Genomic DNA, 27,308 nt, shown 5'->3' with positions numbered 1-27,308 from the left:
ATGCAGTGCGGCGAAGACTGAACTGTGTGGTATGTAGCGTTGCAAACATGTTTGCAGTGCCATATACTGCATGACTGCACGACCACGCTCATCTGGATGCACCCTTGGGATGTGTTCAGGCAAGTGTGCATGTGCATTTTGTGGCACCTCAAAGGCTTTTGAGGTGCTGCAAAATGCATGCAGCACACATGAAAGGGTTCTCTGTGCTGCATATTTGCAGCACAGAGGCAAAATCAGATACTGGGAATTCCTGTTATGACAGTCTGACTGACTCCAAAGAGTTCCATACAAGTTACTTCTAGCACAGCAGTGCCTGTTATAGCTCCCGCTCTCAGGAGACCCTGACCATGGTCCTCAATGACAGAAGAGTTGGGGTTACACTTCAGAATCTGAGAGCTCACAAAGGCAGCCCCCTCCCTAGACCAAGAACAGAGGAAAGACACTGTTAGACTAAGTGGCTGAGAGCATATGAGAAATCACAGCCAATGGCATGTTTCTTAGACAGTGCAAGCTACAACCAGCAATTCACCCAGAGTAGGGTGCCTTCCAGCTCTACATAGCTGAATGTACATTCTCATTATTTTAACAGGACAAAGTGCTTGCCCAGCAGATTAGGGGTCAGCTTTATATATTCCATTAAACTTTACAGATGCTCAGATCCAGCCGCACCTATCAGTCAGTCCCCTTAGTATATCACATTTGTCAGGGGTGTGATGCCACAGGACACACCTCCAAAAGTGTCGGATATTCCCAATAAAAATGCCAGTTTTAGGTGTTTGCATAACCGAGGCCCATAAAAATGACCCTCTCAGAAATTAGCATCTGTAGCCCTTCACTGTGCCATTTCTTACACCGAACAACCGTACGGAGCTCAATTTGGTGTTAATGCTAACTGGTAAATGTTATTCCTGTGCATCCAGTCAGTGCAAGGCATCAGCATTACCTACTCTCTTCTGAACTGGGATACACTTCACTTAATAAGCACTTGCAAATGCTTTAAAGAATCAGGTTTTGAGGCAATCTGAGATTGAACATGCCCAAAAGGTTGAGAAGCTGGTAAGAAAACCTGACTACACCACAAAGACAGATAGTTCCATGCCTTGAAAGAAGAGTGCACTTTGTAAATTGTTTCTCTGTTCTGTACTTTCTGTGTTCTGGCGGGGATATTCCTTGTTTACCTGTTTGTGAACAGCTTGAGCTGAGAGTTCATTGACATCAGAATTTGTTCTGTGGGGCACTCAGGAGAAAAAAGTAGCAATTTATCGAACACCTGCAGGAACAATCAGCATTTCATAAAAGCAATTTCAGAAAAACATATCTGGATTAAATTAATGGCAGGTAAGAACTAATGGAAGGCAATGCTTCTTCACACAGCAGGTGATCATCCAGCGCTTAGGTGACGCAACAAAAATGCGGGGAGTAGATAATTTCCTATTGGTGATATTTTACATGCCATAGTAAGGATTAACACATCTGATGCTGTGGCTACAAGCTGATTGCTGCCAGAGGAACCCAACAAATCCCTCTGTGCAGTCCTGATCAAGAGAGGAGATTTGGAAGGGGTGGGGGTATACCTATCTAAGCACATTGCCCCAAGCTCACTTCTATTCATGGTTTACCTGTCTGTATGACTTGATATCTTCCGCAGGCTTTGGTTTTCTTCCTTCCTTGGTTCAGCTATGAAATCCTGCCTTGTCCATTTAAATAAGAAAGTAACAATCTCCTCTGGAGTGGCTGGAGACACTTACCAATATTTGTATTTCATCTGACAGTTCAGCTAGGTTTCCTTCAAACTGCCCAGCAGACACATTCAGGCATTGTACTGTCACTTTAATACTAGTTCTCCCAGCCACTTTTGTATAAATGACCATAGCGAAATTATTCTCTGGTAGTAACTCTAGGGAAACCTGAGAGATTAATGACAGGGGTTTTATTACAGGCTATTCATCTTTTTGATCAACTGTCTATTTCAATCACTGAGAAAATGCAGAAAAAAGAAATAAACCTGTCATACATGGGGTTTGAGAGGTCGCCTTCCTCCTGGGATTTTGTTCTTTATGATGGGAGATGCTACTATGAACTAATTGCCTCTAGGGGCAATGAGCAACTCGAGCCTGCAGGAACAATCAGGCTCAATCCTCAAGCCTGGTACTGCTCTTCATAAATATATTAAGATAAGCATCCAGCTCAGTACAGTTCCCACTGGCTCTGCTAGAAGACTGCTAATGACATTCTCTGCCCCCCACAGTATGCAATCTAGAGCCTGCCCATACACACGGTATACCAAACCTGCCTTTAATAAATGTAGTGCAAAGTCAGCACAGAGGTTATTATTCAAAGGCCTTTGCAGAAGACTCCATGAAACGCTGCCTGTTTTGAGAGCGGATTTAAAGGGTGAAGGGGATGTCATTGGGTGTTCAAGCATATTAAGCTAGCTGAACCAGTGTGACAGGGATGCTACCCCTCAAATCACCTGGCCCACAAAGCTGCTGTAATCTACCTAAGAAAGCAGCCTGCCTGATCCACTAAGGCTTTTAGCCACCTGCCATACAGCGGAGGGTTAATCCCATTCTCAGTGGACATCTCCATACCTCTGAGTGTTGTGGAAGAAGGTCCAGAACATCCCGTTTGCTCATTGACCAATGAAACATCAGCCCTGCATTGGCACTGCCAAAGGAAAATGGAGTCTGCATGCTAGTCATGCCCATCACATAGACAGGCATCTGCAAAATAAAGAGTATTGTGACCATGGAAACTTGGGGCTGTCTCTGGTTTCCTATATTATGTTCTGGGCTTCTCACCCCAACACCATATAAACAGTGGACAAAGCATGAAGGGCTACTGATTTCTAATTGCCATGGTAAGTGTAAACCCTCCAGAAATAGTTGGGGTTTGTAATACATGCATCATAAATTGGGTACCAATGGCATTTCTCTGAAGCTCCTTAATAAAACCTTGTGCCCCCTTCTTACAATGATTCTAGTAGCCTAATGCCAGTGAAATATGCTCTAATGCGAAGGATCTAAATTCAGTCCCTACCCCCTGGACAGGTCGAAGGTGCAATATTACAATCAGTGTGTTGTATTTGGACATGCTCACATATTCAGCCCCAGCTAAGCAATTCACCTTTTCAGTATGCATCCTACATCTCCCTGCACATTGCTTTCTTCTTCATTTTTCTCATTTACACGTATGTACACAAAATATGTGAATGACTTTCCACTGTCTAAGCCCAAGACAGTCTTAGAACTCACCCTTCACCAGTGAACTAGGTACATGATTCCCAATCAAAGCTGCCACTACATGTATTTGGGACCCTCTCTTTTCCCTTTAAAGGTACATCACTGGGATTTCATAGTTCCCTTTCAAATGGGCACAATGCTGCAACCCACTGTAGTGTGTGGGTGGATTGCAGCTGTAAGAATGGGGTTTGAAGCAGCCTTAGCTGAAGCCACACAGCTAAATAGGGATCATCTGAGCTCTGTTTGACAAATCAGTGTCACCTTCTTTAAAAAGGTGGGGAATTACTGGTCTGGATAATTCAAGAAATCCTCTTGCTTACAGCATCATTTTAGTAAACCCAGTGTCAGGATTCTAAACCCTCTTTGGGGTCATACCTGGAATCATTCAAGCAGACTGGAGTCCCAGTTACAGTGTGAACATCATTCTCTACTTGACAATGGCAGTGGAGTTGACTATGTAGCTCTGATACCTACCTCAGTGGCTGTTATAAGCCTGGTGGCAGGCGCATGAATTCTTACTGCTCTTAGCTGAACTACTTCCAATTCTATTTGATCCTGCAAAATAAGGCAAAGAACAAGTCTTCAGCTGTCTGAAAAGATGAACAGTCTGAAGAAGACGACTGGAGTCCCACTTTTGAAATAAACAGTTTATAGGCTGGTTAAGGGCTTAGCCAGAAGCTTTACACAAGAAACATACATTTGCACATAGCCTTAGTAGTACTGTAGAGGAGACAGTCTCTGAAGAACGATAAGCAAATATGGCACTATGGGTACTTACTTGAAGGCTGCAGGAAATTATTTGCTACCCAAGCAGGAAAAGTTTCAGGGCGGGGGGCACTAGAGTTATGTGGTGCCTACTGATTGGTGTGAATTAAACATCTGTTTTGTTTCAACAGCACATTTCCCACCAGGGGCGCTACAAAGCAAAAAAACAAAACGTATGGGTATATCTGATCTGACACGGCAGAATCAGGCATTTCTCTTTCCAACAAGCAAAGGTGTCATCTTTCATTTTAAATGGGGAACAAATGAACAAGCTGCAACAGCAACCTTACAATAACCTCTACTTCTTGCTACACATGGCAAGCCTCTGGGGTGGTATCTTGGTAGCCGCAGTTTTTTCTAAGTGAGGATTGTCAAGATCAACTCTGCCAAGTCGACCAGAGAGCCTGACCAATCCACCTGCTCATGCACTTCTTTAGCAGAGGTCAATACAAGAAAAATAAATCATAGAAAAAATAATGAGAAAATATGAAACAAAATGGAAACATACCTGTGAGAAAACAATTACTCTTCCTGTGTCTTCACTGACTGCCTGAATAGTGCCCTGTATTATGGTCGTTCCCACTGTCTTAGCTGTTACCTGGCCAAGCCTGTTAACTACAGCCACAGTCTCGTTGTTGATAGAGAAGTGAATAATGGACTGTGGCTGTGGGCCACCTTCTGACATCACCTGAAATAGTTAAACAAACAATAGGATAGCTGCCCACTGAAAGAAGCACTAGCCTCTGAAAATGAGGCAAACTACTAAGGCATATGCCCAATCTGTGCTTTTCTTTGCCAACCTACAGGAAGCACAACTTCTACTGGAAACAGATATAGTGGAAAAGAAAATAAGGGGCAAAGGGAAATGCAGAAGTTTCAATTTTTTGGAATAACTAAAATCTTTTAAAGCTCACCTGCATCATGTTGTGTGGAATGAGAGTCATTTTCTTTGGGATAAGTTTGAATGGAGGAAAGACCTAGCGAAGGGGAAAGGTAGAAAAAACTCTGCTGATTTATTTTTAATGGAGACAAACTTTAAAGCAAAAAATACCCCATTCTTAGCAATGCTCCAGTGAACAGGTACTGAGCCAGTCTGTACTTGTTCTCATGTAGGTGTCACATAAATCTTACCTACCAAAAAAGAGCTCAAATTTTGAGTCCAATCAGTTTGCTACAAGTTATTAACTGATGTATTTGCTAATGCCTACAAATGCATCCTAGATGCATCTCTAAAGCTGACTGTGTCACATCCCTTTGAGACCTCTACATCAAAATTATGATGCTCCCAGCTAACAAAAACACTCTGCCTTCTCAGCATCAGTTCTACAGGGGCATTTCATGGGAGAGTTTGGTGTAATATGTAAATTACAGCATAAGACATTACAACTTGGCAATGGTGATAAAACTCTTCCCATTTTTATGACTATCAGAAACATTTAAAATTCAAAGTATTCAAGCCAGTGTTACGCAGAACTTCTTTTTCCCCACAGCACTTTGAAGGAAAAGATTTGATAAATGATGAGACACACAGACATCAGCTGATATAAATAAGACTCTTACTTCAACTTTATGAGGTGGGGAAGTGAACTTTCTTCCCATCTTGTCCCAGGCTATGGCCACCAAAGTTGTCTGGCCTACTGCAACTGCTTGAAGCACATGAATTTCAGAGTATTCACCCACTTCCTCCATTTTCCTGGAAAAGCACTTTACAGTTATTTTAATTTTCCCATCCTGCATAAAAACTATATGATGGTGGGGATAGCAGCTTTCTTTTACTAGTCAATGAGCGTGCAACAAGCCATCTTGCTTGTGTTGGGGCAAGATTTAAAATCCAACACGCTGAACTTCCTTTCCAATCACTGCCCATTAAAATATTTGCATGTACGCTGATATATCTTTGGCTGTCTCCACAGTGAGGCAAACAGTGGAAAACAAGAGACTACACAAGGATTCCAAAGAAACCTATTTCAAGCCAGAAGAGTTGTAAATTTATGGGCTGAGCTACCATGTCAGAAATAAACTCATTTAATCAACTGGTAAGTATGAATCAAGGATCTCAAAGAGCTTTACACATATGAACTGAGCCTGGAACCCTGCCCTACAAAGTACTCGCATGTCATCACCATTCTACAGAAGGATAAGTGGAGACGCTGGGAGATTAAACAACATTCCTAAGATCATTCAGCGGGATGGTGACAGAACTGGACAGGAATTCAGTAGTCCTGACATGTACTCACACATTCTAATCACAATACTCCCCTAGCCTGGGGATGGTAGAGGTGCTGGAAGCAGATTTTTCTCTGTAGTTATTAGCTATTTTGCAGTACCCAAAAAGTATCAGCTGCTGTTGGAAAAGGGAGTGCACCAGCCTGCCCGCACTACTCACGCAAGTATAAAAACAGCAGATGACGCCTGCAGCTTCAGTTTCATGTGCTTGAAGTATTTGCTCCTGAAGGGATGGTGATGAAAACCCAGCACTCGCACAGTGACGAAGACTGATTTGCCAATCTCAATCTAGATAAAGGGAGAGCACTTTTACAAGTGTGAATACAGGCCGTGCTGTCACCCTAGTCTACCAGCATACTCTGTGCTTGGGAACCATTAGTCTGGCAGTCTGGAAATCCTGCTAGTAGAGGCTGAGGGAAAGGAAAGCCACATCAAGAGTGCCCTTTTGTTTTTGTGAGAAAAAACCAATTGCAGCGAAGATTTCAAACAGTCAGAATAAAACAGCATATGTGTCAAACATACTTTTCTGCTGAAAGGAAAGAAAGTTCCACACAGTCTAGATAAAGTGACATAAACAGAAACAAGAACTACAAGAAATATCACATCCCACTTGGCTATGTTCTTACCAACACTTGAATCTCCCGAGGATTGTCTCACCTTATCGACCAGGTCCACCTCCAACTCATAAATGTCAGACACATGGAGATAGGTGGTAGCTGGTCCTAGGAAAGCCAAGCAGAGATCATAGACTGCCATGGTTAAAGACCCAGGTTGCAAAGGGATGACCTGCAAGGAAAGCGTAGAGGCTCAGATAAGGCAATTGCAGTCATTTGCATCTCTCTGACTAAAAAGCTAAGCTACCTTGTGAAGGTGACTAAGTACTGCACTCTGCTAGGAAGTCATTTCTCAAATCACTAGGGAAGTGAAAGGCAGAAAAGGCCCACTTGGTTCAGCCCTCAGAATTCATCAAAGGATTGTTCCCTACAGCAGAGGCAGCAGTACACTGTCCAGTCAGGTTGTAAAAGTCCCAATAGTAAGGGGTTTTCACCACCTCCCTCAAAGCTACACAATTCTAGGGTTTGAAGGTCAGTCATTTCCCTAACCATGTAACAAAACCCAAAATAACATCTATATACAGTGCGTTTGATACCACTTGGTACCAGGAGGTCTTTAAATCTAACATGTTTTGTTTTACCTCAATAGATATCTGTTTCAATAAATATTTGGCCCACTTCACACACCTACTTGCATTAATGAAATCCTGAATTTTGTAGTGGAATGTATAAACAGCTACAAAAGTCAAAGAAATAAGGGACAAGGGAACAAAGGGAGATTTTTTCTTCCTTTCCTGGAAGGTGAATCTTACAGCAAGAATTTGAACTCAGGCTCTTCTCCACAGCCAAACATTCTCAACATGCTCACCTCAATGGCACTTTCTGCTTCCAGGTATGTAATATTTACTATATCATCTTCACTGCTGTTGACTAGAAAGTACCCAGATCCTTCCACTAGGTCAAACATCTCCTAGGAAGGAAAATAAAATTGAAAAAAATTCCAGCGCCCTCATTTACCAACCATTTCAGTTTTGCTCATGAAAGAGAAAGTTACCACTGACTTTGGGGTTCAAAATTCAGCCTCCAAGGAAGACTTTATCAAGGATGAATTGAACGAATAAATAAATAAGTAAAGACTTCAACACTTAGCAGATGCACAGTGATGTTGACATTACAAAGAGCAAGCTCTAGTATACAAGGTCATGGTCCTCCCAGCTGATTCTGCTCACCCAATAAAGGAAGTTCAAGAGCAATGATTACTTCATTTTGTTACCCAATACAGTAAATACTATTAATTCCATTAATTTAAATCTAAGGTGATGCAGCCTGATGGAAATCCAACACTGATTTCTCATTCATTACTGGTAGATGGGCAAGGATTGGAAGTGGGGCAGACAATGCACAGAAGGCTGTTTTAAGGCAATGAACAGTCATTTTTCTACATAAAACTGCACTGTCCCTTCAGTTTTGCTGTGCCAGAACAGAACCTGCCCTGTGCAGTGTACTGTGAAGAACACTTCCAAAAGAATGTTAAGAAGGATGGTTTGAGACAATGACCTTCTTTCCAGAAGCACTGCTACTGGAGCATATAAGCAATACTTGCTCTGTAACACAACCTAGCATTTCTTTTTCAATGAACAGATAAGAAATGTCAAAGAACTGATCATTTACTGCAGTGATGGTCAGTTATATGGGCAAGAACTTTAGACAGAGATATTTTCCGCCAAAGTGAAAAAAGCACCTCTTCTCAGTAAAAGGCTACACAATACATCAAACACTGATGTGGCACAATTTAACCATGCTAAATGTTCCTACCTTTACAGCTGGATGATTATATATAGTGATGTTCTCTGGCACAATGGTCACATCCTTTACCAGTATCAACTCCACAGCTGCGGAGTTGAGTAAGTTAGATACTTCCTAAATATGCAACCAAAACCGGAGAGACGTTATATTAGTGTTCTTTCAAGTCACACCAGCCCAAGCGACATATGTAGGAGGGACTGATGACTGCAGCGGCCTCGTATTAGTGCTTGTAACTGGCACTACAGTCCAAATAAGATTTACCTCTTGAGATAGTAAAGAGCTCTCTATTCAGAAACTAACATAATTTTTACCTGAATAACCTTGGCCTACTCAGCTCAGATTTTCAGTAGCATGCAATAGTTTGGTAGAGAAATCAGTTGAAGGTTAAGATTATTAAATAATCTCTACTTTACACACCTCAAAAGGGTTTGAAAACATGCCCCAAATACCTCCCTTCACTCACTTTTGGGCTTCCTCTCTCTGAACACTTCACAAAGCAGACTGTTATCAGAACAGTCCCTTTCATTTGGTGTACTTCTAGCAGCTGATGCCCTATGAATGGCAGTAACAGAGTTATTACTAAACATAAGATGGGATTTGAAAAAAAGGGGGGGGGAGGGGAGGGGGATGACCCAATTTTACTTTTAACTAGAAAAAACAAAGCAAGTTGAATGCCATATTTTTAAAACAGGTTCATAAACGACCACTTCCATTTTAAGAAGGGGAGGAGGTTGGCACTAGATTTGTTATGATATTTCAATTTCTCCATTGACAGTTAAATCCCAGGAATAACTTGAGTTTTTAGTCTATATGGCATGTATGTTTCAATATCCAGAAAGACATTTGTTCACACTCGCCATGAGGAATATACAACATAACACCACCACACTATGTCCTTCTACTTTAAGTGTTGATGCCATCTATTTAATATCTTATATTTGGTCCCAAGCTGTTCCATAAATGTCTGTATTTTATAAACTATTTCACATTATTAGAGAAAGAGGATCCCAGCTCTCATAGTGATGCACACATGGACAGATTATATTAGGAGGAAGGGAGAGAAAAACTGGGCTAAATTCAGTCCTGGTATAACTCTTAGTGACTTCACTGCAATTCAGTGTATAAAAGGAAATGGTACCATGCATCCTGATCTGTCCACTACCATCATTCTTTGCTACCATCTGCATGGACTTTCCATCTGTAAAATGTGCAAGGGTTTCATTGGATGATTTCCACTCCAGCACCAAAGAACTAAAGTTGTCAAACTTTCGCCGGTGTTGATCAAATACAGCCAACTCCAAAACTGTATTCCTCAAACTGGACACAGGGATCTACACCCAAAATAACAGAACTCATTAATAATGCAGAATCTGATCCCACAGAAACACCAGCTCCCTTTAAAACATGGGCAGCTAATTGGGCCTTTGAACTTTTCTTATGCAGACCATAACAACCGTCATCTTGACTGCAAAGATGCAGTCCAAACAGACAAGACAGTCTAGCTCATTATGACTCCTCTCTAGAGACTGTGAAACACAACTAGCTTAGCCAGTTTTTTGGGGCAGAGGGGCTGTAAACTTGCTAATGTAAAAATCACTTAATACGACTGAGATCAATCCATTGCCAGATCATGTCTTTCTGGTAAAGGGTTATTTGACTAGTGGTTAATGCTACAAAAGCTTACATTTTGTGATAAAAGTACCATAACACATCTCGAGTTCCTACTCATTCATCCAGCACCATAGGAGAGTTGTACTCTTAGTTTTATGTCAGACAGGTAAATCCTTACCAGCTGCTTGTTATGTTGAAGTAATGGGCACGGCTGGGCACCTGCAGATACGTTGTAAACTGGAGTCACAGACATACTGGCTGGATGAGCACAAATGAATATCACCTGCACCATCTCCACTGCAGGACTGGGGTTCAGGACACCTGGCTGATTACCTACTCGGAAGGTCAGCACCTTCAAAGACATGCCAGAAGGATAGTTAGCCAGACAGTTTTCATTTTCAGCTGCACCCAATATTTCATATCGAATAGTGTTCCAATATAGGACTTTTTAAAGAAAACTAAGGCAAGTCCACACCTACATTAGGGGCTGAGAGGATGGTCTAGTCTGTTATAAAGCATATTCTGAGAAAGAAAAATTGATTTTTATGGAAAGTTTTCTGCAGGCAGACTGCCATCCCCCTATGCCTTAGTGAAGTGGGCAGTACAGTACTTTTCTTTATAGAATAATTCACCCCAATGGTTTAATTCACAGTTGTTCTGATTCCCTACCAGCAGCCCCCTTCCAGACACAATTATTAACTCCTGATAACTGGTCACTACTGGATAATTCACCATTATCTATATTCCCCCTGGAATGACAAATAAACAGAAGTTACTGCCGGTGTTCCCAAACTAACAGTTAGGTACAAGGGAATCCATCTGACCCTTGCTTAGCCTGTGCTAACACGAGCCAAGTATTTTCCTGTCAAAGGAAATGGAATGTGTTTTCTCACAGTTACTGCTTTAAACTGTAAGCCTGTGCCTGCTATATTCTCCAACTTGCTTCCAGTTAGTCATTAAATTGCAGGAAATGTGTTTCTCCTACCTGTTCCCCCAACTCCAGACACACAATTCGGTAAATGTATTGGTTTTGTTTCCTTTTGGTTGGCAGACGGACCTGAGTAACTTTGATTTTTTCCTCATGCTCCATAGTCAGTTCCAAGAAGAAACGAGATGGTTCCAAAATCCATGGACCTGGCCCTCCCTCAAATACCACCTCCTTTAGTGACTGCCACGTCACCAGTGCCACTTCCACAGGGTTTACTGCCTGATTAAGTGAAGAAACTGTTAATAGAAACTGCTATTTTGATATAGTTTCTCAGTGAGACTATAAAAAATGAAGTCTATAAATTGTAGACACTGTGCCTGATTCTCATTTCAATAAATGCCCTGTTAGAAGATTCTAGAGCAGGGGTAGGCAACCCCCGGCACGGGTGCCAAACAGTGGCACTCGAAGACATTTTGCTTGGCACACATGCCTTGGGGTGGATGGCGGGAAAGGGGCCAGGGCTGCACTGCCACAACAAGGATTGGGTACCTCGTGGCTCCCCCGGCATTTGCCCCGGCACGCCAACTTTTTACAGGTCGAGGTTGCAGGTGTTTTTGGCATTGCCCAAAAACATTGCTGACCCCTGTTCTAGAGTTTAAGGGACCTTTAAGTGAGTGTAGATTACATTAATATCCCTTTACATGGCTAGAGTGATGTAAAGGGGCATTGATATGAATAAGAATTCAGGCCCTGCTTGTTAGAAACTACACATTATTACAGGAATTGGCCTTTGGTTATTGAACCTGGATTGGACAATACTGAGATACCTGTGAGAAGAGTCATATTAAACAGACCAGGAATCTGTACCAATTAAAACACTGATCCAGAGGTAAAGCTTAGGTAGGAAAAGTAAAAGTACTACTGAAAGAAACCACCTACTCCTTTGTAAGTTCTGGTTTTTCCCAGCAAATACAAGTCAATTCAGAATACAATTAATTGCTACAGTTAAAATTACTTTAGTTGGAAATTTGATACCAATAAAACAATATTCTTACTGGTGACAATTTCTACGCTACAGTTCCTTCTTAGGACCCAGCTGGTTTCTAGGGGAGATGATGCAGGATTTAGCACTGTGTAATAAACCCACTGACTCCTACAGTTTTTACAATGTTTAAGGCCACAATCCTAGGAACAGGCATATGTAGAGTTACTTCCAGATGAAGGCCGACTGAACATATTCAGACATTAATTTCTGAAGAACTAAGCAGTCTCAGCATGGAGAAGTAGTGACACTGCTTTGCGTGGACTTTGTTTTTACTGATAGGACCTGGCAATTCCATAGGGTCAGGATGCTCCTCCCCTAGGGGCAGGAAATGCATCCGGCTTTTCAAACATCCAATCAATGAAAGAGCCATTGTCTAAACTTCTAAGTCTTGAAAATGAGTGGGCAATTTGTGGGCAGGTATAAAGCCAAAGAAATACAGGTTTGGTAGGAAACTCCTTGTCCCAGATGAACAAAAAAATACATTTCAGCAGGACAATACATCTTAAACTTCCTGTTTAAAACTTGACAAATATTAATTAACAACACTGCACAGCTCCCCAGTAAAATGGTGTAAAGTGACTACCATAATGTAACCTAGCTAGTCAGCAACATAGCTGAGACTAGAACCTAGGAGTCCCAAATCCCAGACCCCTTCACTACAAGCCCAGGACAACACCCTCTGACTGCAGTTCCACAGCAACATGGATATGAGCAGGCAGCCCACAACTGCAGGAAAGCATGGACTATGGTTGCTGCCTCACTACCATCACCAGGCTCACTATAGAAGCCAAGATACAAGGAACACAAAAACAGAATTACAGTAGTGCTTCAGGTAGAAGGGGATGAAAGTGGAGCACTTTCTCACCTTGAGAGGCTCATAAGCAGCAAACGTAGCACTGGTTTCAAAATATTCCTGGTACATGGTAGCACTCACTGTCACTAAAGTATGTCCCAAGGCCTTTGCAGCTAACTGGATGCTGGAGCAAAATCTCTGGCCAGGTTTCTGAACACCTATAAGACACGAGAACTTTTGCAGCACGCTTTATGTCACTGACAAACAGAGCTGAAATGGAATCTCTCACTTCTCCATTTTTAAGTGTGTACCAGACCTACCTTCCATCTAATTGTCCCATCCCCTTCAGCTGTTGAAAGAATCAAATCATATAGTGTTGCACCAGAAACTGACATAGCAGTTATCCCTCTGGTTGGCCTTTGTAGTGACTGATGCAATACCAGTGAATAGGGAGGCAGAGGGAAAGGGAAGGGCAGTACTTTGGAAAATATATTAAGTGTATTTTGCAAACTGCTTTTTAAAAAGCAGCTAGACTTGGAGCTACTTTACCTTCTTCAGCAGGAGTGAAGATGCCTTGCTTATCCATGCTTACATCCAGCTCTAACAGGGAACAGTCAGTGAAAGCAATGGTCTCCCTCGTCTCTCTGTCTATGTAGTACATCATGAGTGGAGCTTCTAAAACTTGTCCAATTTCAATGTCTGCATGAAATGGCAAAAACTCCATCTTCGTTGGCCTCAGCACATACACCTGGATTGGCAAAGTTCAGTAAAGGGTCCCTAATAGCAAAGTACCAAGGGCTAGTTCACCCTGGATTAAAACTGGGTTATAATCAAGCATTTCAGCTTCAGGAAAAAAACTTAAGCAGTCAAAGCATATGAAAATGGAGTCCACACCTGACTTGGCAGATAGATTCCTACTTGCAGTCTACTCACATGAGCAAAAGTTTACTTTGCAAATCTAAAAGTTTTAGCTGGATCTTTTTTTATAGTTAATATACAGCCCCAGGTACACTAACATATAGCTCAGCATAGAAATGTTCACTGGACGTCTGTGCTTAACAAATAGCTTGAGCTAGTCAGAAGTAACATCTCTGACACAGAGAACTGCACTTGAAGGACAACAGCACATGAACAAGTGCCCACAGGATTACTAACGGTGAGATTTTATAGCACACTCACTGCTCTCCAATAATTATAGCAGAGCACTGGGTGTACTATAAAGACTCACCCTGTGGCAAATGAAAGCTAACCTATGCTATTTGCTCTTTCACTGCAAGGGAATGCTGCAGTGTGCTACCTTTCATTTACCCCGGTAAGAGCAGGCACACAGGCAACTGCTCTGCAGCAGCTGATGCACGTTTACTACACAGTCACTTGTTTGCATGTCCTGCCCCCAAGTGAGAAGAGAATCAAGCCCAGCATTTTTAGGCAGTAGCCTATCACCAGCATCACTCAAGAGGAGTCTTAGGTTTCCAAATCTGGATAAGAAACACTCTTGCCACTGAAAAACAATCCATCAGGGAAGTACTTACCTGAATTTCTCCATAATGGAAGGGATTCTGCACATCTCTGGCCTGCACTGTGCTCTGCCCCCCAACCAGCCCTGCTGTCACTACTCCTTTTATGGTGACTGTGACTACACTCTGATTGGAAGAGGTCCATGTGAAATTGCCGCTGCCTCCCTCCACCTATGGATGAACATAAGACAGAAAAAGTAAGCAGTGCAAATTACAACCAACCAGAGCCCTAGAAACAGGAGGATGATTGAAAGCGTTGGTGTTACTTTAGCAAAATGTGAGCTTGCACAGATGTGGTTTGGAATAACAATCCCTCAGTGAAAAATATTAAGTGAAGTAATACCATAATAACAGCATTCCACAGCTCCTTTCATCTGAGAAACTAAAACCACTTTACAAACATTTACTAAGTCTCATGATTCCCCACCACCACTACCAAGTCAGGAACATTATTTAACTCATTTTACAGCTTGATAAAAGTGAGGCATAAAAAGGTCATTTATCAGTTAAGTCAGTGAGTGGCAAAGGCAGCAGTAAAGTAGGGATGGGGCAACATCTCACCTCTTCTTCAATGTATACAGTAGTTTTTAAAAATAAAAGGGACGTTTAGACTGTGTTGCCAGATTACAGAAAAGTGCTGCTGAAATAGATGAGTATGATCAATGAAGGACACAGGAAGACATGACAGAAGAAAAAGACCCATAGAAAAGCTAGAGGAATTGGGAGGTACCGCTCAGTATAGTGTTAAGAGTGACACTTAGGGAATTAAAGAGCAAACTCATCCTACCAGGGATGGGACCTAAAAAAAGTGATCAGCCAACCATGTACCTTCTCCTGGTTTCATTGTGTTCAATGAGGTTTTGCCCTTTATTTAAATGGACACAGAATCTGACCCAAGACTAGACTAGCAAAGAAAAACAGACTGATGTTTCCCCTGCTTCCATACTGACAATACTCACAGGGTCTCTATTAGCTAAATATTATTAATTAGCCTTTTTTCTGGAAGGGGCTCTCATATCATATCTTTTCTACTTCGGCGACCACAGACAGCAGCAGTCTCCCAGTGCCTGAGGAAGGGTCTTTGTACCTGAAAGCTTGCAAAGAACTGTTTCCAATTATTTAGTTGGTCTAATAAAAAATATCACATCTACCCAAAGAACCTTGCCTGCTCATAGCAAGGAGGCCCTCATGAATTTCCATGTCACAGTATACTTCACCTGAACTCTATGTTGATACAAAACTTCCATCTGGTGGTGTGGAAAAGCAAGGAAGGAGGGTGTCAGCTTGATCCGAAGGTAAATCCTTGCCTCCTGTTCATGACTGATTGGGGCAGGCAAGTATGCCTCAGAGCCATCCTGCACGCAGAAAACAAGGAAATGCAATCTTTAGCCAAGTGGCCCAGTCACAAAAGGGACAGTCAATGATCTTGAACTGCTAGCACTACAGGGTAACAGCATGGGGCAGACTGTAAATAAAGCACCTCCTTTCAGGTTGTACTTCCTAGCAGTTACCTGAAAAACAAGTTTGAAAGGAGGAACACTGTTCTGTCTGAAGTCAACTGAAGAGTTTTTTTGGATAAGCTTAAACAAAATTCCCCAACAACAGTATTATCATCTCTGGCTGTTCCCACAGGGTCTTGCCTTAAGCATAAAATTAGACGAGAAAGATGAATTCCACTAAGAAACTCACCAAGCAAAAGAATGCAGAACAAAACTTAAATTTATAAATGGAAGACACCACTATGGTCATAAAAGGAAAATAACCACTAACAGCAGACTTTAATGCGTCTGCTCTGCACAGACACACTTGCTGCCAGAACCAAAATAAAGCATCATGAACTAACACTAGCAGTTCTTGCACTTGCATTTCAATTATGCTAAGGTGTTAAGTTTAGAAGGGTACAAGAATCTAAGATAGTATTACATCAGTCCCTCTCACCATTCAAAGCCATTTGAAGGGGAACAGCAATAGAACTGGACAGAAACAACCAAGTGGTTCCAAAGATTAATCCAGAAAGGTCTCTGAAAAATCCTGAACAACATACCTTCCACAACTTGCCTTTCAAGACTACCAAGTAGTGTAACAGATGTCCCCAGTCTAAAGTTTTTTCTGACAAGCAATCTAAATATTTTTATTTATTTCACTCTTATTCCTGCTTCTTCCTTCTACAGAACTCAGAATAGCATAGGTGATGTCATGGCATAAGCACATACACTCATATGAGCAGCTTGGTGAAATTTGTTAATCCTCTAAACTGCCTGGTTCAATTTGTCATGCTATCTTCCCCCAGTCCTTAGATTCTCATCTCTCTGAGGGAATCAAAAACTCTTCTTTCAGGGAGTGCCCATTATCCCTGGAGATGTAGAAGGGGTGTAGGTTGAAGCCATGTTGGTCTAAGGACATAGGCAGACAAGGTTCTTTGGGTGAATCTGACATCTTTTATTAGACCAACTTAAATAGTTGGGAGAGAAAATTTAAAGCAAGCTTTTGGGTTTAAAAACCCTTCATCAGGCTGAGGAAGTTTCTGCAGTTGGTGTGTGCTCTTCCTGGATGGAATGAAAAGTAAAGAAGCCTCGGGCCTCTGGCTTCTTTACTTTTCATTCCACCCAGGAAGAGCACACACCAACTGCAGAAACTTCCTCAGCCTGATGAAGGGTTTTTAAACCCGAAAGCTTGCTTAAAATTTTCTCTCCCAACTATTTAAGTTGGTCTAATAAAAGACATCAGATTCATTGAAAGAACCTTGTCTGGAGATGTAGATGTTCATCCACAAAAAAATGTATGGAGGGCACGCTGCTACAACCCAAAGTAAATAGTACACAAGCAAAACTTCGATAATTTGAAACACGCAGCAGTTCAACTTATTGTTTTGTGAACAGTACTCTCATGGGGCCTCAGTGACTGCTGCTGGTAAGGGAATGTTACAACCCTTATCTCTTACCTGTAGAAGAACAGAAGTCAATGCAGCGTTTATTACTGTGATGCCACCTTTCAGGACCTGAACTGTATGGTAAGAACCATTAGCAGAAGACATTATCTCTTCAAGATATTCCATGGGAAAGTGATGAGTTATTCTTATGTTCTGTAAATCAACAATAAAAAAACCCAGAGAAGGATCTATCCATTTCCTAAGAAAACATAATCCACTTCCTATCAGAAGGATTTCGAGACATACTATAAGTGAACTTGGCATGCCCACAAGCACCCAGGCACCTGTTATGCCTTCTCAGTTCAGAAGCCAACATGGTTATCAGAACAGCTATGGCTTGAAATTGATTTTGGACATGGCCGGGCAAGTGAAGGCACCAGTCATTTTATTTTGGTTCCTGTATTGCACTGAAGTCAATTTTTTCTAAGAGAAATGGCCTGCAAGGATACCTATTGCAATAAATCTCACTAAGTTAGGGAAATGTTGTCACCACCATGTTAATAATACTAAAACTAAGGTTCAGAGAACTTTAAATGACTTCCACAAGGTCACATGATGATCTGAGTCCCAGGCTTGGACTGTAACTAATAATTTATTGTTTCTTTTCTCATAAGAGCCACTACCTTAGTTTTGAATCTATTTTAAATATAAAGAAATACATATTGGTGAATTAATTTACTGGAAAACTACAGCATCTAAATGAAGGTTGTAATCTAAATTTTAAAATAAGACTTATGCTTTTCCCAACTAAAAGTACACTAAGCTAAATTCTAGAGACCAGATTATTTATCAGTCATAAACTTCTGAAGAATAAACTGTTTTCAGTAAACTTGGAAAGGACATGAATTCTTTTATTATTGCTGTTGAGGGTGTGTAAGAGATACGGCACAACAGATGCTTCCCTTTGGCAGTTGCCCAAGTTTTTAACTTTACACATGCTTACATCAGATAAATAAACTTTGGTGCTGGCTTTATCATATACTTCAACAGTGATTGTATACACTCCCCTGACTTCTAGAACCCATCTGTCTCCTGGTTGGATAGTGAAACCTGCAATAAAGCATAAAAAGGTGGCTTATTAAAAGGAATCTTTAAAAAAAAGGGTTTTATTTTGTAAACTGAATGTTGGTAAAAGGTGCTGGATTAACAGCTTTGAGGTCTAAAGAATCTTTTTTAACTCCAAAATAAATTAAGTATAGGCAACAATAGTATTAATTTTTCTGCATTGCTTCTCACTTTTATTTATAGGAGCTAGAAAGAAGTCTGTAATAAATTCTATCAAAGGCAATAAGGGTACAGATAGGTACGAACAGTCATTAGATGGTGATAATTTATGGCCACTATGAAATTCTTCTCTATTAGAACTCATGAGCTAAAAGGAAAAGATCCATTTCCCATCTCCTAAACTATCCAGTGATGCTTATCCACACTTCTTGAACTCCTGAAACACTTAAAAAAATACAGTGCAGTAAACATCCAGCCACTTTTGCTAATGTACCATAACAGCAAAATGATCTATGAGGCAACTATGACTTGTTCTTTCTGTTTCTGGTGCCTCCTGTGCACTGTTATTCTTTAGTCCAATTAACTCTTCTAAAGTTTAGAGATCACTAACTAGATTTTTGCATTGTGACTATGCAAGCGTTAATTTTCAAGCCCCTCTTGGAAGAGGAGAATTCAAATAATCTGACTCAGTAAGACCTGGGATTCATTCTACTAACAGAACTTATTTCTTTTCAGTGTGAGGCTAACCAGTGGCAAGAACGATCTTCCTTTTTCATCATGCCTCTCATACACGTGGTTTAAAAGTACTCACATAAACTGTGTGTATTTAGACATACATCACTTTGTCTATCAGTTAAACTCAGTCTTGGGCAAAGCAAGGTAAGCATTTGAGTACAGCTAAGCTAGCAGGGCAAGAAGTGGCCTACTGTATCCAACCAAAAATACAAAATACTTCAACTAAGTAATGTTACTAGCTATATAGAATGGGTTTGGCCATAACATATACCCTTCAACCTCCAAAACAAAAATGTTTGAAAATAACCATGAATAAGGCACACAACAACAACAAACATGCAAGAGTTAAGGTGGGGGGGAAGCAAAACAAAAATAAATGTGTTAAATAAAAACTAACAAGTTTGAAATAGCACAGGGCTATTTTCTTTAACTTGCAACCTTCCTACAACTGATATGAAGAAATTCTAATATTAAACAAACAAACTGACCTATACATTTACACCAGATTCTGAGAACAGGTTTTCGCATACGGGAGGTAAGAAGCAGTCCCATGTAAGTTATACAGTCCTATGAGTTAGTCTCTTTAAAAAAAAAAAAAAAAGCAAACATTTTATTGATCAATAACACAAAGCAATAAGAGTTTAAAATCAAACTCTCATCTTCTGAATAATTACCTAAAAATGCAGCCTCTACAACATAGATAGTGCAGTTTGGAAGTACAGATGCAGCTCGCATGTGGATATCTTAGTTTTTGTATAAGGAACAAATTTAGTTTTTAAATAGACACATAACCTTAGGCTATTTAAACTCAAAACAAATGTGGGAACTTGGGGCCTTATCCAATTTCCACCAATATCAAATGGTGTCTTTAAATTGACCTCGTTGAGATTTGGATCACGAACCTGGACGGACAACTCATTCTCACTACAGAAGAGTCGGAGGTAAAGGAGCTGAGTATGTCAAGATGAGTGACAGTGCTTGCTGACTGGCTACCAAGAATGAATAGCATTGACTTTAAAGTGGAAAAGTCAGCATGCATCATACTCAGTTAGAAGTAGTAATGGTTAGGTACTGAAGGACAAATTGTTTCTTGGAGTGCAGGTAACGCCCCAAGATATCATAGAATTCTGAGATATTGCAGGACAGGGCCTCAACTAATCTGCTTTGCTTATCTGACCCATCTAAAGTATGTCTTTACTAGAATTCAGCTCAGTCTTGCTCAGGAAAGAGAATGGCCACACAAATAAAGCAGACTGCTATGTTTTTTGCTTTATTTTAAAGGATACTTTTATAAACAAACACAAGATTAACCTGTCCCAGCTGCACTGCTGTTACAGTGGCTGTGTTCACATCCAGCTGAGCCACTGGAAGATGGTCAGACCCACCAGCTGCAATGATTTGATCACGCAGTTCAAGTTCATAATGTTCAAAAGGTAAATCCACTTCTGCAAAGAATAAGTTACTGTACAAAACAATGCGTATTTCACATTAGTGCATATTTGATTTTTCCTTTAGAAGGGCATGAATACAAGCTCATGACAACAGTCAAAGAATAGCTGCAAGGTTAGGATCCTAGATGAAATGTTACTAAAGTACAGGTATGTTAGTCCTAATATCTCTGAGGTGTCTGTGTGCAAGTTTTGACAATCTTAGCCATATCATCTGCTGGTTAGTCCCAAGCATAACCAGTATCCAGAGTTTGACTTTTCTACTACCCCACACACAATACAGTCACTAGACTCTATAGAGTATTCTCTACTAAGAATGACATCTGAGCTAGTCTTTATAAAAAGACCCCCATTACAAGGAACATTAGCCATACAGGGAAAGTTTTTACACAGTTTGATTACAGGTTTAGGTTTAACCATGGCTCCTCCTGTAGTCAGGAACAGGTCTACGGGAAGAGAAATTACTGCCTGTGTGAATTATCTGCTTCAATTTCACTTATGAAAGATTAGTAAAGATTTTGGTAAACTCAGAGGCATTAAAAGAACAAATTTACCTGTAATCTTTCCCTGTACAATTTTACCAACTTTGTACTTGATGTAAGTTCCAACCAGAAGATAAATATCATGGGAAGGTACAAGGAATATATTCTCCAGAACCAGCAGACGTACCAGAGCAGCAGATATTTTCTAATGAAGGAGAATAAAAAAGCAACTTACTATTAGTACCTGGCAACAAAGTCATTTTTTCAGCAAGAGGATCACTTACCAGCAGGAGGCTCCAAAATGCCAACTATAATTAATATTACTTTAACACTATATTTTAGTCACTAGCAGGAGAAGGTCTCTTACCTCCTGAATCTTTTGACATGTGGGCACAGTAGAATGGCAGTTTTCTTTTAAAGGGGCAGTCAGCTTGAACCACAGTGTATATCAATATTTTTATCTTTTGCTAAATAAATTATATCTGCCCTGTGTCTCCTTACCAGTTTTGGGAGATTCTACTACCACACGTTCTTATTTTTAAATGTTCTCCTTTCTGGTGGTAGTGGTATGTGAAATGAAAAAAAAAATGTACATTTTTCATCACTTAGGGGAAATAAAAGTGAAACTGACCATGCACCAAATGTTAGCAAACAGTGTAGCCAACTGAAAAAAAATATTTTTCTTTAATCTTTTATTTATAGTTGTCTTAGATGTTGCCGGTGCTAAAAGCAAGCAAAACCAAAAATCAGGAAGAAATATGACTGAAGTTGACAGCATCCTCTCCAACTCTACAGGGGTGGCTATAATAGATTTTTGGGATTTATAAACTGACTTCCATTAACCCTAATGAGAACTGCATCTGTAAATAACTTATTACTGGTAGAAAACTAGATCCTTTAAAGCAATTTTAAGGATTTTTTCCCTCCTTTTTAATACTGTACTATCAAAGCTGGTCAAATTTAGTTTTTAATTCCAAATTTCTGACTGGAAATTAATCTGAATTGTATCATTACTGGTAGCTTCTGAAAGATATATGACAGTGTTGGTGGTGCTAAAGAAAACAACAATTTTAACAAGGAAATGCCTAGAACAGCAACCTAAGTTACAAGTTCTGTTTTAAAGGTGGAAATCCATAGTAAGGCTTCACCTTGTAAACTGGTTCCTGTATTCGGACTTTTACAACTGCTGCACCCGTTTTGATTCCTGAAACCAGAATCCTGTCTCCTTGTTTTTCTGCTCCTTCTAGCTCAACAATATAGTCTGGGGGAGAATACTCTGCCTCTGAATACTTTAGAATCCTGAAAAAACAAAATCAGACAGAAAAAGTTATCTGTGATTGTTTCAAGTTCTATTTTTAATCCATATAAAAATGATAGTGTAACTGAAGGACAAACATTATGGGATGACATGGTGTGAAGAGAAATGTGAGGAAAAAAGGTATGTAATTTCTGTGTTGATCTGCCCACACAACCATTAAGTGCTGACTTTGAGATGTAAGGGCCCTCTCTATGGTACATCTGGTGATAAAACAAAGTAAAGGAGAGTCTACACTTCAGCAAACTCAAACTAATGTACCACAGATCCCTCCCTTTGTACAAACTATTACTTACTACTATAGTCAGGGGAAAGGCATTCTTTCTGAGAACTGCTTCTGCAACTAACTTTACTAGCAAAACCAGTGCTGCGTAACCTACCAGTCAGCGCATAAGACTGGAAAGCTAAATTGGGTTATATCCCCATGTCTACCATGGATTCACTAGTACCTGGGGAAAAATATTTTTCCCCCTCTCTATGTAATTATAAGCAAATGGGGATAATACTACTTCCTATCTCCCCTACTCCCTGGGAGATGTTGGAATGAAAGGTACTATAGAAATGTCAAAGGGAGTAGGGGAGATAGGAAGTAGTATTACTATACTACTATAGAAGGTACTATAGAAATGTCAAAGGAAGTGGGGGGGTTGTTTTATTAATGATTCAAAATAGAGTTACCTAATTTTGCTAGAGAGTTCTAGGCTGTCCATGTCATCATCCTTGGCAATGTTCCACTCAAATGTCATTCCTGACAAGCTACTAAATGTGTTTCCTGAAGATAGAAACTAAAATGAGTATGGACATGACAAGTTCAGAAGTATGCACTGGTGAACGTATATTATGTTCTTATGTGTAGAGGCATTCATCTCTCCTTTGCACATGGCTAGGAGAAAAGGTAAAAAGCTGCAGCATTGATATGCCATGACCAAGTGTCCTTATTGTCTGCTGCTCACTATGCCTACCATTATAGAGCCATGAAGCAGGAGGCCACAAGCTCAACAGGCTTGCGGTGTTTTTAATAAGCTCTCTCTCTCCCTTCTTAATCTTGTACACGAACCCACACCACAAAAGCTATATATACCAGAGAAGTTTCTGATCACACCCAATCTCTCCTTAGTCATAAATGAAAATCCATGTACACATAGAAGACAAACCGGGATGAAAACCAGAACAGTGCTAGTTTTATTTTCATTTAGTTGGGATGACCATACAAGACCTTTAACCAATCGTTAATACATCGCTTTGTGGCCAGAATTAAAGCTTAGGAAGCAAGAATTCTGCATAATGTTATTTAACACCTTACGCCAGCTTCATTACCATGGCACCTGAGCAGCTTGCAACACCAGTTTTTACACTCACCCACTCATCACTCTTTTGCTTAGCATACCCTGATTGAAAGAGAAATAAAAATTCTTATATAATTCCTATGTTACAACATTTTATGAACAGAATAGAATCAACCAAATACTTTCTGTAGCTGAAAATGAGACACGTTATAGGAATTCATGATATGGCCACATTTTCCTATATGGAGCAGAGGAACAAATATATTTTACATAAGCGAACGTAAAAAAGGCACAATGAGATGAAACTGAATCTCCTTTCTCTAACCACCATGTTAGGTCAATACTACAAGTCTGGATAAGAGAAAGAGATCAATTGTTTAAACACGGTCTGAATTCTTCAAGATCTTGACAACAAATATCAACAGCAAATTAATAAATAGATGCTACCTATATAAGATCAGTAAGAATACAGGAAGAATAAGATGCATTTATTTCTAAGAAGGTTGAGTTAAATCCTGGCAGTTACTCCAGCAGTTTGTCCTGCACACAGTACCTTCTACATCCAGAGCCCTCACAGTTAACTCCAACGGAGCATCTTCCACATAGATTTCTCGAGTTCGTGAGATAATTTCAATACTGTCTATCACATCAACAATGACATCACAACGTAGTAAATGGCCTGTCACTAAAATAAGAAAGTGCCCTTTAATTCATAGCCCGTAAGTCTATTTTGGTTTTCCAAATTTGGAGATGCTAGCACTAGTGATAAAAAAAAAAGAAGAAAGCCATGGATCTCAAGGCAATGGGAGGGGAACAGGCCTTACTAAGAAAGCAGAGAACCCTCCCAATCTCCAATACACCCAGTCTGGGACTCTGAAGAATGGATGCTTCAACATTATACACTTTTGTTGCTACCTTTTTGAAGTCAGATGCAAACTTGAGGTGCCTAATGTGCATCACAGTACTTTTGCATAGGTCTCATGTCATCTGTGACTGTTAAATGAACAGTATTTTTAAATTAAAAAACACAATATACCATAATTCCACATCTTGGACTGTAAAACTTAGATGAAATAAGATGCCCCAAAGCATACTATTGCAAATACTGGTCTGAGGTGAACAGACTAGCTTATTAAGGGGTTTTCCCTTGATTTATTCTTCTCTACAGCTTCGGAATTTCATTTTGAACCCGTGACCCCTTCCTGTCACATTACTCTTTGTCTACGTACCACGATCTTCAGCTATAACAACACTGCTTAATTTCTTGGCTTGGGTAGACTGAGCAAACAGCAAAGCTCTTTGCGAACAAGTGGTACCATTCTTGTAAACTGGCTCAACAGTGACTGTATCCTGACGGGTTGAATACCTGAAAAAACAGAGACATTTGGATGTTTCTCCCTACTCCACTTCGCAATATAATTTGCATTATCTGGGGTAAAATAAATACATGGTATATTATGGATTGATTCACTGTTTTACTACAAATGAGAAGAAAGATGTGTTCTAGTGGGGTAGCACCTCTGGCATGCACGAGAGAACATATTACCAAGGGAATATACCTCAAGACGTTTAAATGCTAGACTGGATCAGACTAGGTATCCAAATAGCTTAGCGGCCCATCACCAGAGCTGACCCAAGCAGGGTGCAGGTCCTGGGGCAAATCAGCCCATGCGGGGCCTCGCCTCCACACTGATCCCATGTGCCCTGGACCCGAAGAAGCTGCTGCTGCCATTGGCAGTGGTGGTGTTGGCGGTGGGGAGGGAGGTAGTGAGCGGCTGGATGCAATGGCAATGCATAGGGGGTGCATGTGCACTCCCTGAGAGCACTAGTGTACATCCTAATGGTCGCACTCACCACTTAGGTGATGAACTGGGAGGGCAGGCAGGAGCGCCAATGCCCCCCTGCGAGCACCATCTGGGGAACAGGGCCATTAGGTAAAGCAGCTGCGCTCACAGTGGGTGCACAACCGCTGGCCAGGGAGCGGGACCACGGCCACTTTGGGAAGCACTGCAGTCACTTTTTAGTGAGTGAGATCTTCTGCAAGGAGGACCTCCCTGTCAGCGTGGACAGTGCAATCAGCCATGAGGGATGCCCCCCGGCGAGCACAATCGGCCACCAGAGGATACCCCTCCCCCAGCCGCTGACTGGTCACTGGGGGGGCATTTGCCACCCCACTCAAGAGGCACCAGTTGCCCATGGCTGGATGCGAAGCCAGTGGCAGCTGGATGCAAAGCATGGGGCCCGGGGCGGTCGCCCTGATTCACTCCCCGCCCCAGGGACGGCCCTGTCCATCACCAACTGTTAGTACCAGATGCCACAGAGGATGATACAAGAAACAGGCTCTTGCAGAACAAAAACCTCCTGGGAAAACGAACTGAGATTAGCTGAAGGCCTGGAAGTTGCAGGTTTGCATCTGCTCTGAAACATCAGGTGTGTTTTGGCTCTTGCAAAACCCTTTATGTCCTTGTTATTCAGTCACGTATTTGAGCCCTGCACAGAAGCACCTTAAACGTGTCTTGTGACAGCGATCTCCCTGGGCTACCAAAAAGCCAAGGGCTTTTGTAACTTGTGCCAGTTTGGAAACGGATGAGGATAAGTGATAAGGGCAGGGCTCGGAAAAGCAAGGACAAAGCAACCTGAACCAGATCAAGGGGCCAAAGCAGCATCCCCTGCCTCCACCGTATCCAGCCACAATGCCCCCGCCTCACAAGGGCCAAGGCCTCTTTTCCCCACTGACGCTCAATGCCACTGTACTCCCAAGGGAGGAGCTGGTGCCTCTCTGGTCTCCTGCAACCCCCATCTGTTGCCCTAGGCCCAGCTCCTACTTCCTAGGACCAACTCCCCCATCTAAATCTTTGCCCATCCCCGCCCCACAACAATCTTTGCTCCCACCCAAGCAGAGGCCTCGCCTCAGTCCCAGCGCCTGTCCAGCTCTCCCTCACCAGGAGTAGCAGCCACCCTCAGCCTCCAGCATAAAGGGGACCCGCAGCTCCCAGCTGACGGGCAGCAGCACCTTTGGCACATTAAGCTTGTAGGGCTGGGACGGGCCCAGGAGGACAAGGAAGGCAAGGAGGAGCAGAGCGACCCGGCACAGCCTCGACAGCCTCATGGCGCGAGAGGCGACAAAATGGCGGCAGCCCTAAGACGCGGTTGCCGCCTTCCGGCGCGCGGGTTCTCTGCGCATGCGCAGCGGGTGCCACTCTCGCCACACACTTACCATTCTGCGCATGCGGCCCCGCTAGGACCCCTCTGCGCATGCGTCACTCGGCTCGCCAGCTGTTCCAGTCCTAAACGTGCACGCCTGCTGACTTTTCTGTTCTACGCATACGCAGTCGGTAGCCCGTTGGGGCGCGCTGTGTCCGTACTGGCGGTTCGAGTCCCAGTTGCGGACACAAACCGACGTGGTGGGGGTAAACAGATAGCGGGGACTTCCCGGATCAGGTGCCTTTGCTGGAAATCAAGAAGCCTAGCATGATTCCGGGCCTGGGCAGGTCCCAGCTCGTTTCCCAAAGGGTAGCCCAACTGATTGCCTTCCATACATCAGGATGCAGGCTGGAAGCTCAGGAGCCCCTGCACGCACGGGGGCGGGGAGAGGTGCACAAAGCCGTGCACACACCTGCA

At 41.7% G+C, this 27,308-nt stretch overlaps 1 protein-coding gene and 1 long non-coding RNA gene across 2 annotated transcripts in view; one reads left to right on the top strand and one right to left on the bottom strand.

Annotated features, from left to right (window-relative positions):
* The window catches only part of NUP210L (nucleoporin 210 like), a 44,843-nt gene extending 18,040 nt beyond the window's left edge, over positions 1-26,803 (bottom strand). The window contains exons 1-30 of the mRNA XM_019527878.1: positions 26,630-26,803; positions 24,917-25,053; positions 24,241-24,372; positions 23,080-23,173; positions 22,235-22,385; positions 21,159-21,291; positions 20,443-20,601; positions 19,831-19,899; positions 18,360-18,466; positions 17,429-17,569; positions 15,705-15,842; positions 14,503-14,658; positions 13,520-13,718; positions 13,043-13,188; positions 11,190-11,411; positions 10,383-10,556; positions 9,732-9,924; positions 9,057-9,145; positions 8,603-8,707; positions 7,656-7,757; positions 6,891-7,019; positions 6,394-6,521; positions 5,568-5,700; positions 4,922-4,984; positions 4,516-4,695; positions 3,717-3,797; positions 2,592-2,723; positions 1,749-1,907; positions 1,179-1,270; positions 248-417 (exon numbers count right to left, since the gene is read on the bottom strand). Coding sequence (XP_019383423.1) covers positions 248-417; positions 1,179-1,270; positions 1,749-1,907; positions 2,592-2,723; positions 3,717-3,797; positions 4,516-4,695; positions 4,922-4,984; positions 5,568-5,700; positions 6,394-6,521; positions 6,891-7,019; positions 7,656-7,757; positions 8,603-8,707; positions 9,057-9,145; positions 9,732-9,924; positions 10,383-10,556; positions 11,190-11,411; positions 13,043-13,188; positions 13,520-13,718; positions 14,503-14,658; positions 15,705-15,842; positions 17,429-17,569; positions 18,360-18,466; positions 19,831-19,899; positions 20,443-20,601; positions 21,159-21,291; positions 22,235-22,385; positions 23,080-23,173; positions 24,241-24,372; positions 24,917-25,053; positions 26,630-26,796 — 4,081 coding nt within the window. The 5' untranslated portion in view covers positions 26,797-26,803. The remainder of the gene's footprint in view (positions 1-247; positions 418-1,178; positions 1,271-1,748; positions 1,908-2,591; positions 2,724-3,716; positions 3,798-4,515; positions 4,696-4,921; positions 4,985-5,567; positions 5,701-6,393; positions 6,522-6,890; positions 7,020-7,655; positions 7,758-8,602; positions 8,708-9,056; positions 9,146-9,731; positions 9,925-10,382; positions 10,557-11,189; positions 11,412-13,042; positions 13,189-13,519; positions 13,719-14,502; positions 14,659-15,704; positions 15,843-17,428; positions 17,570-18,359; positions 18,467-19,830; positions 19,900-20,442; positions 20,602-21,158; positions 21,292-22,234; positions 22,386-23,079; positions 23,174-24,240; positions 24,373-24,916; positions 25,054-26,629) is intronic.
* On the top strand, positions 7,249-24,941 carry LOC109305011. The gene is made up of 3 exons (XR_002099535.1): positions 7,249-7,679; positions 20,438-20,589; positions 24,856-24,941. It is a non-coding gene; the product is annotated as an uncharacterized LOC109305011 (long non-coding RNA).
* Positions 26,804-27,308: the final 505 nt, after the last annotated feature.

The sequence above is a fragment of the Gavialis gangeticus genome, unplaced genomic scaffold (genome assembly GCF_001723915.1).
Source record: "Gavialis gangeticus isolate Ggan-Ray unplaced genomic scaffold, GavGan_comp1, whole genome shotgun sequence".
NCBI lineage: Eukaryota > Metazoa > Chordata > Crocodylia > Gavialidae > Gavialis > Gavialis gangeticus.
Note: the sequence above shows the minus strand (reverse complement) of the source record. Positions and strands in the feature narration are given on the sequence as shown.